General features: G+C 39.8%; 1 protein-coding gene across 1 annotated transcript in view; it reads right to left on the reverse strand.

The window, feature by feature from the left end:
* grik2 (glutamate receptor, ionotropic, kainate 2) overlaps positions 1-15,423 on the reverse strand; it is a 426,471-nt gene that overhangs the window by 290,154 nt on the left and 120,894 nt on the right. Inside the window, exons 3-4 of the mRNA XM_050045772.1 lie at positions 12,805-12,972; positions 9,320-9,577 (exon numbers count right to left, since the gene is read on the reverse strand). Of these exons, the coding sequence (XP_049901729.1) occupies positions 9,320-9,577; positions 12,805-12,972 (426 nt within the window). The remainder of the gene's footprint in view (positions 1-9,319; positions 9,578-12,804; positions 12,973-15,423) is intronic.

Here is a 15,423-nt window from a genome sequence, read left to right on the forward strand (position 1 = left end):
TCCACCCCCCCCCCCCCCCCCCCCCCCCACACACACACACACACACACACATACACACATTCACTCACACATTCTCTAGATATTGGTTAACTGAAAGGCCACCATAGTCTTTGTGCTCATGAAGTAAATATTCAAATAAAGATACAGTTGTATGCTAAAGTTTGGGCACCACTGGTCAAAATTTTGTTTACTGTGTATCACTTAGCAAGTAAAAAATGACCTGATTTTGAAAGGGCAAAATGTTAATGATAACACATTTCTTGGATATTTCAATGAAGATTACTTTTTAGATTCAATCTTTTGCTATTCTAAATAATAAAAAAGGAAAAGAGCCTGAAGCAAACGTTTGGGCACCCTGCATGGTCAGCACTTAGTAGCGCCCCCTTTGGCAAGTATCTCAGCTTCTTAACAGTTTTTGTAGCCAGCTTAGAGTCTTTCAATTCTTGTTTGGGGTATTTTCACCCATTGTTCCTGCAAAAGGCTTTGAGCTCTGTGAGATTCTTTGGCTGTTTTGCATGCACCGCTCTTTTGAGGTCAATCCACAGATTTTTAATGATGTTTAGGTCAGGGGAGTGAGGACTATGACAAGACCTTCAGCTTGTGCCTCTTGAGGTAGTCCATTGTTGATTTCGAGGTGTGTTTAGGATTATTGTCCTGTTGTAAAAGCCATCCTCTCTTCATCTTCAGCTTTTTTACAGATAGTGTTTAGTTTGCTTCCAGAATTTCCTGGAGGTGAACCCTTGGGGCCGCAGGCCTTTTTTGGGGTATTTTTACTGCCTTTACTTTTAAACTCATATCACAGTTATTATAAAAGCTACATACACATGCTGTATCTTGTTTTGTCCAGGACAATCTGGGCTAACCAGATTTGCCATCATTACATGTCCTACTATGTGCCTGTATTTTATTTTTATATCAATGAAAAAAAAATCTGTGTTACTAAATTCTTACATTTTTATATGTTTCTCACCATAGCAAGTTGGAAGTTGACATATTCTGCCATATATGAAGACGGGAGACTCTCTGGAATCTGGCAATATAAGAACCATGATGCTGGGACATTCTGTCACTCTCTGGAATCTGGCAATATAAGAACCATGATGCTGGGACATTCTGTCACTCAGTGACAGTTGTCCAAAACATGTGGTTTGTGCCATGCGGACATAGTTGCCAGTATTTTTTCATTATTGCAAGAAATTCCATTGACTCATTCACAAATCAAACGTGTTTTATTTGAAGGAAACATGCAATATTTACATCTAAGATAATAGAAAAATAGTAATAATATTATTCCTCACTATATGAAGTGACTGATAACAAGATCTGTATAATGGATTTTAAAGAAATTTGTCAGGTTTTTATTTTGTAGACAATCGATCTGTATATAGCGTGATGGGATGACAGCACAATGATGTGTTTGGTATCATCGGAAAGCTCCGGTCCTGCGCTTTCATGTGATATGCGTGGCATGTCTGTGCGACCCGCGAGTAACCAATCCAAGAGTAATCTGTGTGCAAACCTGTATGAAAGCTTTGTTATACATATTTTTAGTGTGACTTTATCATTTTTTTCGCTGTGAAATAATTGGACTTGCTTCATCTTGTCGGAAAGCTACGGTTCCGCTGTTTCACATGATATGCATGGCTTCTCGCTATGACGCACAGTTGCGGAGAAAATCCAGAGAGAAGAAGGTGTAAATTTGGACGTACTTTGCGTCGTTCGGGCCCATAGGGTTAACTGAATCCATTTTTTTGCTTTGTGGGCATCAGTTATTTTAGTTTTCAGAGTGCTAGGCATCTGTTTAGAGGAGCCAATGGCTGCTTATTGATGGGACAAGGTTTCAGGCAGGAGTCAGAATATTTATAAAGCTTTGTAATTTGCATCACCTGGCTTTTTCAAACACGGATTGTGAACAAGGCATAGCTCTAACAAGCTAATCATTGTCTGAGACCCTGTAAAAGTTGTCCAAGAGCTCAAATGTCCTTTGCATGATGCTCCTTTCATTTTTCATTTTCATTCTAAAATTGCATGAAACAAAAATATTACACACTTATCTTGCTTAAAATGTTGAAAAGCATGTTTCATATTAAACTTTATGTATTTTGGAGATCAGTTCTACTTAACTATTCACAGTAAACAAAATTTTGACCAGGGGTGTCCAAAGTTTTGCATGCTACTGTATATGTAATGGAGTTTAAGTTTTACAAATTCAAATTTTTACTCATTGTTAAAGAGTCCAGGTTTGGCTTCCAGTCTTTTTTTTAAATGGCTTCTGGGACAATTTCACCGGCTTGCAAAGGGTAAATTTTAAAGCTGATAACTCTAACAACACTTACCACTAAGAGAACCACAGTACAGTTCAATCTGATGCATTTCAGCCACTTTCTTTCACCAGGAAAATGTGCATGTTGTTTTGTATGTCAGTAAAGTTAGGTATGCAAAGATATGCTGTGGAGGAAGAAGTGGTCAGATCTTGAACTAAGGTTAAAGTATTACTGCCACAGAAGAAAAGTACATCATGTAAAATACATGTATCCAAAATTTTGCTTCACAGGAAACTGAAGCAATTTTCCACAACACACGTTTGTTTATGGGTGTTGGGGAGTAATACAGCATATGTGAGTAGTAATGATAAGTCATGAATAGCCTTTTGTGTCACTAGTGGGATCTGTGTGAAGTCTGATAAATGTCCTCAAGTGATGTAACTGGAGTTAGCATGCCAGTTAGCTGGGTAGTTCATTCTATTGCAATGGGACTTATGCAGCAACATTCTCTTAAAATTTCTCTAACCCTGTATTTTCTCTTAATTTTCCGTTACAAGACACTTAACTTCTCATGTCATCTCCAGATGCACCAAACATCCTGGCACATGCCCAGGATTAAAAAAAGAAGTTCTGCAGTAGTGTAATTGACATACTGTTAAATAAACCAAAAAGCAGACATGTGATTTTCCAGAGCGTCAGTATTGACATTACAGGAAAACAAAAAACCCAGCAATGGCAAAAGATTTATGATGCTGTAAATGGCACCACAGCAGCAGTGATGGTGGAAGTGTTTAGATCCTTTACTTACAGAAGTGCTAATAACACACTGTAAAAGTCCTGCATTGAAAATGTTAGTTAAAGATATGTATGTCCAATCAGCAAAATGTATTTACGTACTAAAATACACAAACTTTAAATCAATTTCATAAATCAAAATAATCAAACTAATTAAAAGGAAAGGTTCTCATATCTGAGAGGCTTGAACTTTTTATTATTTTTATGAAAAAATGACTTGGATGATTATCAAAATAGTATCCCATTAACTTTCCAATGCAATCTTCTAATAATTTCAGCTGCACTTATATATTTTCATGTGGTTTGTGTGTAAAAATCTTAATTTGTAAAGTAACTAAAGTCATCAAATAAATGTAGTGGAGTAAAAAATACAGTACTCTCCTCTGAAGTTGAGTGGAGTAGAAGGAGAAAGGTGCATTACATTAAAATACTCAAGTAAAATCAAATTCCCTCAAATTTGTACTTAAGTACTTGAGTAAATGTACTTAACATTCCACCACTTGTCACCGGAGGAACGCAAAGTAATGCCGGGATCACACTACACAGTATCAGTCTGATCATAGGTGTCGGCTCGAATCGTGAAAGACAACGAGTGACGTTCGCAACTATCTTGTGTAGTTTAAGTCTAACATATTGATATCTTTTTACCATCTTCACCCATCACAGACGTCACTTTGACCAATAGAAACACAGAGCAATCTGCTGCCTTGGACAACTATATGGCTACAACACCCCAGCCTTTTGATATTTCCGCTAGGGATGTTATCACAACAGAGTAAAAACGGAAAAAAGAAAAAAATACCCCAAAAAAGTCCTAGGGCCCAAAGGATTAATCAGCTCCCATTCACCCTGTCAACGCTTCCTGTTAGGTAAGGTTAGGTTACTTTATTCATACCCGTAGGTAGATTTGTCCAAGCCCCTTATTTCGGTTGAGATAATCACTTTATTTTCTAAAAACGTATATAAAGGTATTTCGTGAAACATTTGCAGGAACTTATGGAGGATTCAGTGACTTGCATAGTTTGCATGCGGTACTTCAATTAGCTCCTGCCATCTGGTGGTGCTTTTTACATTACTACAATAACATTTCAGCTACACACACAAACAGCTACAGTGTATAGTGACTGAAATAATAGTATTAATGATAAAAATAGGTCAAGAATAATCAGATGATGTCGTCATGAAAGACGACCAGGGATGATTGGTCGTGGATCAACGCGTAGTTTGTCATGTCTGTTGGCCAAGGTATGACAAGATTTTATGGCTCCACAATCACCCAATCTGATATAGTGAGAAAGGATGAAAATGTCATGTAGTCTGAACCTGGCATAACTGAAATTATAGTAATTGGGATCAATGGACCTAAGTAGCATTTCTTTAGGTCAGAAATGTATTAATCCAATCATAATAATAAGCCTAAAACACAATAATCTAAATTTGATTATATGATATTCATGCTTTTTTTTATGTCCTCAAATTTAAAACATGTTCCCTTGTGTTCAACAAAAACTTAGGGCACCTATTGCACTGTCTCTTAACTAATAAAGGAGCAAAAATAAAACATTGATGAATCCCAGCCATCAATCAGTACTAACAAAATAATAACAAATCATGGATACAAACAAAAATAAGAGATAGTTTCTTTATATACTGCTTCCTGCATGAGGTCCAGTGCATCATATGTTAAAAGATCATCATTTGTTTTCAGGGCTGTAGCCACCATTGAGGTAACTGAGGTCATAAGTTCTCATAGAAAAATTGTAGGTGTTACTAATAATATAAATGATGGCTTCATTCTATTCAAGTGTCCCAGTGGTGAGTGTAGCAGGGAGCTAGCATGAAAACAGAATTCAGTCATCATTCATTTTATTATTTATACCTCTGCTTTTTGCCTTCTGTGTTATATCAAAATGTTATGTCATGCAACACAATTATATTTATTCTTAAAGGTATGTAACATCCTAATACATGTCTGAGATAAAAGAACAACTAAAGTGATTGCAATTATACGGAACTGTTCTACATGTCCAGTACTTACATGAGCAGGTTCCTGTGAAACCTGGATGCGGGGTAGGGAAGCACACAATTTGAATTCCCCATGGCTAAAAGCAAGAATAAGAGAGTGACTATGTAGGGAGCAAATACACTGTACAGCACTTGAGTAAATGTACTTAGTTGCTACCACTGTTCATGTGTGTATCTGTATTAGCCCTGTGATGGACTTGAGACCTTTCTTTCACTCAGGTCATGCTGAGGTAGCCCCCAGCCCCTGATGGCAGCCACCACAAATAACTACAAAAAGAAAATGAATGGGTTCGTGAACTGCAATATTCCGCGTTGCTATTTGCAGATTTCCTTGATCATTTGTAATCTGGTACATGCAATTAGCATATGACTCCAAAAAGCAGAGTTTGGCTGGCCTGAATACTAAACACAGTGAACACACACTGCAGTACTGTGATCCAGGCCACACTGGTCCCAGTGTGTGTGTGCGAGCTCTGGGAGGCCTGGCAGCCTGTCTTCAGGCTGGCACACACCCTGACCCCTGGCATATGGTACATGTACCCAGCCTGCTGGCTTATTTGTCGCCTGGTGACCTGGACTGCAATAATAGCAAGGTTTGAACAAGGTCTGCTTTCCTGAGTAATGAGGAGAACATGTCTTCCAAAGCCTCACAAGCTCTCTGACTTCCATGAATTATGGAACATCTACAAATGGTAACAATACTCAGCTATACCTGAACAAAATCCTCAGTCTGCTATTTCACATTAGTTTTGGCTGTATATAAACTTTTAACTTTAATTTAATCTATTTTTCACCAATTATATAACAACGGATGGGCATGTCAATGTAGGAAACAGCAAAGTGGTGCTGCAAATCATTAATCTTGTGTTACATGTTTTTTGCTGTACGGAATGAAAAAAAGGGGGCAGAAATGTGTGGAGACAGACATGAAGCCTTTAAATAAGGCTATTTTTTGCCATGCTAGCAGCATGGTTCAAGGTATGAAAAATGTCAGTCTGTCAGTCTGATGGTTGGTCCAACACCTCAGTCCAGACTAAATATTTCAACAACTATTGAATGGATCAGCAAAGCATTTTGTACAAACATTCATGGCTCCCAGAGGAGAAGTCCTGACTTTGGTGGTCCTTTGACTTTGCCTCAGGCAACGCCATAAGGTTGACATTTAAGGTGTTAAGTCAAATGTCTTTACATCTGCTGAGGGGATTTCCATGAAGGATGAATTGTAAGGATGAATTGTAATAGCATTTGTACCACCTGACCTTTCATCTAGCCCCATCATCCAGTCAATGTAATACCTCAGTTTGTAGCCAAATATCTGCAAAAACCGAGCATAGCATTAGTTCAGGCAGGACATGATGTTAAGCTCAGCTCACATCCCAGCTACATCAGCTGATCTGAAGCAGCCCAATCAACTGATGGATCAGCTGATTGATGGAAGGGTGTCCGCTGATAGATCACATAATTCCTTCCATGCAACCAACAGGCAGATCTCATTCAGCGAGCCCTATACAGGAGTGCAAGCCACTTTGCAACCCGCCTCCACCCCAGCTGCTTCTTTTCATGTTGTGTTTGACTTTTCAATAGCCCCTTTTACACTGCCAGATTTTCCGCAAATGTTGGGCCGTTTTGCCGGCAAGTTGCGAGCGTTTAGACACACAGAGCCGGATTGGCGAGTTGATCCGAGGTGCCCAATCTTCCGCCTCGTAGGGTAGTCATATTGGCGGAACCCTTTTAGTTTAAAAAGACCGAGGCGGCCTTCCGCAATGGGAGGGGCTGTTGAAGACTTGTGGGAGGAGCTGTTGATGACACCGCACGTGCGACCCACTGGCGGTGGACTAACAGGAAAAGCTGAGAGCAGGAATGAGCAGCTAGTAGCAAGAGGGAAACGCAAACCTGACAGACACTGTAAAGATGAGCAACTGAGGAGACAAGGAATTGCACGCCCTCCTTGTCCTCACACATGAAGAGGCCATTAATTGTCAACTGACAGGAACGGTGAAAGACGGGCCCACTTACGAGAGAATTGCCGAAGGACTGACCAGCCGACACTAAGGTTAACGTTAACGCTCCCGCTGTCTCTTCTTCTCACTTTCATCACGCTGTCATCATCTGAGCAAACGGCATTGAACTTTTCCATGCTCTCGTAGCTCCTTAGCTTTGTTTTAAACTCTGTGAAACTTAACTTAAATGATTCCAGCAGGCCCTTCAGGATCATTGCAGTTAACAAGCCATCACTTAAAGTTTCTCCTGCATTCCCCAGTGCTGTGATAGCAGTCTGCACAAATAACATAGTCTGTGACTATGTCTCTCATTAACAGCTTTCTTAAGGGACATCAGCTCCGTGTATAAGCTGTAGAGCTTAGATCAGGCCCAAAAAATCCTGCCTGACCCCACCCGAGCCCGTGCATGTTCTGTCCGAGCCCGGCCCAGCCTATCCCTTTAACTGTACTTATCAGACCGAGCCCGGTTTACACCCGACATCTTTTTGAGGACACGAACGTGGACATTGAAGGCTGACTCTTTCTTTCCATGGCAAGCCTTCGTCGTGTGCCTCTTAAGTGTCGAGGTCCCTGTCTTTTTGCTGTCATATACCAGCATTGTGCTGCACTTGGTACACTCGATGAAGCCGACACACATGCTGTCACCGTCACCAACTCACATGTGCGCCGCCAGTGGCGCCGTGAAGGGGGGGCTGCACGACAGAGCCTTAGAGCTCTTTTTCAAAAAAATCAAGAAAAATTAAGTGCTTTCAGCCAGGCTGCAAACTGTGCCATTAGATTAGACTATAGTTGTGTATATAGTTGTGCTATAGTTGTGTAGTGAACAAATAGTGTATTTATAAAAACATTCAGTTTTAAGTCATAATTTGTCATAATTTCACATGTCAAATTTCACGTCTCACAGGAGACAGGAGGAGATTAGGCTACAGTTGTGTATGCAGTTGTGCTACAGTTGTGTAGTGAATAAATATTGTACTTATAAAGACTGTAAAAAATGTAGTAGTCATAAAAAGTAGTCATAATTTCACATTTCAAATTTCAAATTAGCTCAAAGCACTGCTGTGTGGCATGTGACCTGCACCAGTTCATTAAAGGCAGTGACAGTCAGAAATTTTAAATTATCAATGATATTACATTATATTTTTTAAAGTGTACCTATCTAGATAAATGCAGTAAACAACATCACCAACAACAACCACAGTCCGTTGCTGAATTTTTAGTAGGCCTAATAGTAGTAGCATTATAACAAATGTCAGTGTGATTTCAAATTAGGTTCTCTTAAGGTCCAGACACACCAAATTGACATCAAAGACCTAGTCATCAGAAAATAAACGGGATTCAAGATGCAAGTCAGCACATTAACAACACAACCCAGTGTTGAAAGAACAAAGAATATCTCTGCTAAAGAGCTCAGTGGCTAAAAACATAGTCTTACCATATATGACATGTTTGATATTTGTCATGCCCTCTTGGCTTTGGCAGTTTGTTTACTTTCCTCACTCCTGTTCTCTTCTTGTCTACTGAGCTGAACTGCCAATCACAGTGATTTCATTCAGCAACAGGCTCCACCCTCTCTGACACCGATTCAACCAAAAAAAGGCAGACATGGGTCACACCACCAAAACCAGGGAGGCAGACACTCATGTCTGACATTGACCAATGGCTGATGGTCAGCTTAGTGTGTCAGAGCCCTACTGCTGAGATTTCACCTTACATTTCTGCAGGCCGCACACAAACAAAGGTCATTGACCTTCCTCAGGGCTAATATTTCTTAACTGCTCTACTTGTTCCATGTGGTGTGAAAAACTGGTAAAAAAAAAAAATGCATGAGATATAATAAAATAAAAAATAGATTTTTTTGTTGTTGTCATGTATACTGCTGTACTTCTTTATCTTTTTCTGCTTGCTTCTACATGCAGCGCATATACAATGATTCAGAACTGTAAAAATATTTTGTCCTTCGCAGGATGTAATGCATTTGCCTCAATCAGGTTGCTAAATAGCATATAGGAATAGTATTAAGAAATAGGATCAAACAGTAAATACATGAGAATGAAAATGTAGGATACAAGTCAGAGTGTGTAAAATGAAGTCAGCAGAACCCTAAAAACACTCTGTAAAAAGAAAATTAGGGAAAATATCCTTACACGACCTGGTAACTGCTGGACCAGTCAAGAGCAGACGGATGGACTGAAACAACAGGAGCAAAAGCAGAGGAAGTTTTTGTGGTCTTACCAGTGCTGTCGTCATAAACCACAGTGACCGTCTTCCACTTGAAGAAATGGACCAGATCCAAGATGGCCCGGCTGAGGGAAGAGAAGTCTGGATAGAGGCTGACATAGAAGACGTCTCTGTTGTCCGATACTTGGTGCTTCCACTTGGTCTGGATGTGTGGCACCCCCAAGGCATTGCAAATCGACTGGACTGCATTCGCTGAGGAACTGTGAGAGGGGCCGAAGATGGCCGCCACCCCCAGAGAAAGCTGGTCGCAGGCTAGAGAGAGGAAGTATTTGATGAGTTAGCTCCATCCTACTGTGATGCAGCATATGTTCATGATGACCAGTGCCATGCTGACCAACAGATGTGAAGAAGGCTTCTGTGAATTATGTCTGTACAACAATTCAGCATTAAGTTTATAATGTATGTTGATAGTCTTCAACATCAAGTGCTGCACAATATGGGAAAAACTGACACTGTAATACATTGTGATATGAAAAAATACAGGAATTTTCACCTGACGTCTTTAATAGCTCTTTTTGTAAGTAATAAATAATTCTATAATTATGGGCATGATTTGTTTGGGGAGTGCATCTGCATAGGAAATAAAAGTAATAATAATAATAATAATAATAAGACTAAGAATAAGAAAGCCAAAAAATGAAGTTTTACACTTTAGACTTTTCTGAGGGAGAGGAAGGGGAAATGAGGGAGGGAGTTTAACACTCTGAATGATTTATTATGACACCACTGTATTAATATCATACTCTCTATCAATCTAGGCTAAAGTCAATGACCTAACATATCATATTAATAGGCTAATGCATGTTGCTTACCCTAAAATAAGGGGGCTCACTTATGTTGCTCCCTTCCTGTTCCTCACTCATTTTTAGGTTGTGGTGGACCACTAGCGGGCGTGCTTTGGTTGTTTATCAGACAGACTTCTCTTGTGGATTAACGTTAGTGTTATTGTTACCCTTTCAGCCTTGGGCTCCAAATTGTTGGGAGATCTCTGGTTTCTTTACGCTAACTCAATTAGCTTAAGCCTGGCTTGTAGCTAGTAATTAGCACTTACAGTCCAGCAACTCTGCATAGGAGAATGGTCACAAGATGTCATGGTAATGTTGCATAAAACAGGTTTTATTTCTTTTGAGCAGCAAACACAAAACACAGCTTTTTTTCAGTCGTTACTTGAACCTGAGCTTATCAAAAGACTTTCTGCTGACTACTGTAGCGTCGGAAAAGCATCCAGTTCACTGTGTCTGCCTGCCACACTTGACGGTTCAGTTGTGGTTGGTAACGGTACACACACACGCACAAGAGTGTCACTTCCCATAACAAATGCCACCAGACTATAAAATACAGGGGAGAGGAGAGGCTTGGCTAGTAACATTAGTCATGGAAAATTAGAACGGTGTCAGTTGTAGCATTTTATGTTTTAATTTGCATAAACTCGCACATCCTGCGATGCAACTATTGCACATGCCCAGACTGCAATGTCAATTCTGAAATGATATAACCAGCAGCCCGGGCATTAATTACTATCTATTTCATTTTTATTTTTAATTATAAGTGTGGTGATATTATATATTATTATATATATTATTATATAACATTTTCTTATTATCGAAAAATCCCATGTGCAGAGCTTTTATTTATATAAAAGCATACATTTGTACGCTCATTTGTAAATGAAAGACCTACATCTTCAGTATAAGGCAGTGGCCTTGGGGCTGACAAACATAGGCTGGGTAAGGCTGTCACAAAGTATTTTTTGATTAAGTTTTGTCATGGGATTTGTTGACTATCAGGAAACTAGAGAATAACACCTGTCCTTTAGCAAGACCGATTGCCAGAATAAATGTTGGCATTGTACATTTCTGCAACCCACGCTATGTTACATTTGTATGTTTTTATGCAGTGGTTGAAACTTAACATTTCTTTACATTTCAGCAACGCTGTAGTTAACATGTGGTTAGGTTTAAGCACAAAAAACACTTTGTTTTGGGTAAGAACAGATTAGCCAGTGTTTTGGCTTAAAATCCCTAGTTTAGCGGCACAATCCCTACTGGAAACGCAGCAATGTCTCAGTAAAAGGTAACAGCTTTTTGTGGCACTCTCCCAGCAGCAAACACAGACCATCTCAGTAAAAAAACACCCACTTTTCGTGGTTCCATTCTGGCAGGAAATGCAGCAATGTCTTGGTTAAATAAACACCTGCTTTTCATGGCACTGTCCTGGCAAGAAATGTAGCAATGTCTGGATAAGAAACAGCTTTTTGTGACACTATCCTAGCAGGAAACAGCAATGTCTTGGTAGAAAACACCCACTTTTCCCGCCACTATCCTGGCTAGGGATACAGTGGTGACTCCCTGACAGACAAATCATTTTGCTGTTTGGTGGTTTCAAACAGTGGTCTGCATCTTGGCAGGCATCTCAAGTGTCATACCATCCACCATGCTCTTTATCTCCAGATGACAACGTCAGCTAGTACCGCACGTCACATTAGAAACAAAATAATATGTATGAAAAGTTCACATTTAATGTATCTGTGGTCTGTAGAAATGTACAATGCCAACATTTATGTACATTTACATTCTGGCAACTGGGCTGCCTTTAGACAGGCAAGCTGTCTGAATAGTGTACTAGCTAAGATAAAGACCAAAAACATAAGTTTAACAGACTAGAAATTTAAAAACTGATAACAAAAAGATGTAATTGAATATCATATAAACATCAAATACAATCAGCCAACATTACAATGGCCAACTGTGGCTCAATAAAGTGCCTGAGCACGGGTACATTCATTCCCATTGTTTTATTGAGGTGTCTAATTATTTCTTGCTCTGTAGTGGATACAAATGTATAAATGTATTCATACGGTAGATATATCTACTAATATTGATTACACAACCTCTACTACATTACATTCCACAATACAAAGATGAAGCTAAAGCTGAAGGTGTGACCAATTTGAGCTTGCTTTAATAAAATCGTAATCGGAGGACAAACAAACAATTGCATATCTTTGTATTAGCTCGACTTTGCACTCTAATCACCTTATTTGATATAAGGGAGATGGTTAAATCACTGAGACAGGATATAATGGCCTGTAATTGATAAGAGACTTGAAATGTCAGCCTGATGCACACACAAAACTGATAGATTATAGCACTTTATTGGCTGTCTCTGGGGGCCAAACAGGTCTTTGAATTACTGCCGCTGAGTCATTACCTGGAACCAATCAATTCTCTCTGTTTACATTTGAAGTGCTCAGCCATTTCTCCCTCGCCTGATTATAATTGTCACAATCTAAGCCACTGCAGCTCGCAAGCTTCGAACAGGGAATACATTTACAATGCAAAGCAGCTATGGCATAGCACATGTGCACACACACATTCACTCACACATACAGTGTATGTACACACACACACACACACACACAGCGGCTGAGAGCATGCCAACACTGGAGGCAGATCTTCCAATCACAAACACAGAAATACCTTTTCTGGAGGCTTCAAAGCTGTCATAGATGTTTATCCTTTGGATGTCGTAGGTGAGCGTGGTGTTTGGCAGTAGGGTTCTGTTCCTGTTGATTGTGTTTAAAGCAAATTTAAAGGCTAGTTCCTCAGCACCTGACGGGCCGCTTTCAATGGACTCAAATATCCCCCCTGTGAAAGAACGAGAAACAACTGATTAGTAATTTTTCAGGGTTGAATTATTTTCACTGGAAAGATGCTTTAACAAAAGCCAGTCGTAAAGATTACACAGAGCCTTCTATTACCCTAATAAGAGTTGGAAGGAGCATCTCAATTATAATAACCAGGCTTATTCAGAAGAAAATTGGCTTACACATTCAAACCTTTAATGATCAGTTTGACAAAAATGGAAAGGAGATTTTTCCAAATAAACATACTCCCTAATTGCTGTCCAGAAAAAAGGAATGGATTCTCCCACAAAAAAATCAAGGCACATTATGTCATTTAAATACAAAACATTATAAGCTTTTATTGCAGTTGCTGCATGATTGAAAACAAGAGCAAATGACTAACTGCACTGTAGTTTTCCTCATGATCAAACAGAAATGCTGATACCAACACTAGGACATCAACAAAAGCACAAGATTAGGTTTGGAAAAAAAACCCTCATTGGTTGGCTCTGAATTCATACAGGAAGTGAACACCAGGCTCTCGTGTAAAAGTCTGGGGTTTATTGGACCCATGCACCCCCACTCCCACCCACCCGATAGGGACTTTCCAGATCCTTCTATTAGGTCCTTACTGGTAGCGTGTCACCTGACGCCATCCAGCGGCGTATCATACTGCTACAACAGGTGCTGTCTGGCTCAGTTATGAACTGACACCACTCATCAGAGTATCATACTGCAACAACAGGTGCCGTTCAGCCGTCTGGCCATCTGGACAACTGGCGACGAATCACAAGGTTCCATCCAGCTGCATTACAAACTGACCAAACTGACTTTACAAACTACCGCCACAAAAGCTGGCTCTTGGCATCAGGTGTCTGACATCGAAATTACTGACAAAGTGGCAGTATTCGATGACTTTGGAATGAGAATGGCTTAACAGTCACACAAAGACAAAATAGTGAGTTGTACAAGTTACTGCAAATATAGGCTATTATCACTTACTCATTAATTATTACACATTGAAAAAGTAATATAAGACTTACTAACCCCCTAACCTGTCAACCTGTTCTTATTTTTTTTATCCCTTTTTTCCTTACTTGTTTGTTTGTCAAGCCACTAATTTACTCACTGCAAATCCTGTCCCCCTCTATCTGACCAGTCCTCAGTGTTTGCCCTCTTGGTCTAGTCAATGTATCCCCATATCACATAAACAGTTTGTACATTTCCCCATGATAAGTAATGCACCAAATTTCGTACACATCCCATGTCTTTTAGAAGGCTGCAATCGCATGACCAATGGTCAAACCCAACAGGATTAGGGAAGCAGTCTCAAGCGCTCCTGTAAGGAAACAGGTTGGGGTAGTGGGTGGGTCATAAAACGTGGACTTTCCCCTGGAGACGCTTGTTCGGAACCATTTGAACTTCGAGTGAACTTCTAGCCATTCTAATGCCTGGTACACACTACACGGTATCAGCCCGAATCTAGCCCGACGCAGCGACGTACGGTGTCGGCATGGGTTGTAAATGACAAGGAGTGTCATAAGCGACAATCCATCGTTTAATCTCGTGTAAATTAGTGCCTCATATTTAACGATGTTCGAAGCCGCATGTGTCGTTCACGACTGCCCCCGTCACAGCCGTCACTTTGAGTAGCTGCTGCCATAAACAACTGTAGGGCAACACCCCAGCCTTTTAAATATTTCCTCTAGGGATGTTAAAACACAGAGCAAAAGGGGGGAAATGATGGTGTGAAACAGCAGAGGCACTTTTATCAACCTGCCGAGTACTGCCATTAGCATCAAGCTAGCAAAGAATGTTAACTTACCGGAAGTAAGAAAATTCAAAAATAGCGGCGGGGCTTTTACTTACCAAAACTGCAGAGGCTACCTGCTCAATTTGAATCAGACTACATCATAAATGGGCCGTTATTTATTAATCCCTCTGTATCTTTATATATGTACTTTTTATCCACTCCTGTTTGCCTTGATAAAGTTAAAGCATCGCTCCCTCATTTCAAACTCAACACTTCCTGTTTGTCTTTCAAATTAAGACAAACATTTGCGTATGGTACTGGAGATGTCGCTCCTGCCATCTGGTGGCGCTTTTTTACATTACTACAACAACACAGTGACTTAAAGTGCAACTTGCAGGTTAATTTTTTTTAAAAATATATACATAACCTTGTCTGAAAATTACCATATGAGAAGTTAATTCACAATTTATTATGGTTTACATGACATAAGGGCACAAATTCAGAGGAAAAAGTGGCTCTTTTTTTAGCTCCTCTTCTAAAAACGCTTTTTTTTTTTCAACATCGCCTGATACTACCTCAAGAGAGGGACTCTGCGTCCTTGACCCTGCCTCTGTCCAATGCGCAGTAGTAGGTGGTAGTGAGTCTGAGCGGTAGTAAACTTGTGAGTTAGTATTTTTTCGGTTGTTAACAGTGCATTTCACCATTTGTGATTATGCCGAA

This window comes from Epinephelus moara, chromosome 6 (assembly GCF_006386435.1).
Source record: "Epinephelus moara isolate mb chromosome 6, YSFRI_EMoa_1.0, whole genome shotgun sequence".
Taxonomy (NCBI): Eukaryota; Metazoa; Chordata; class Actinopteri; order Perciformes; family Serranidae; genus Epinephelus; species Epinephelus moara.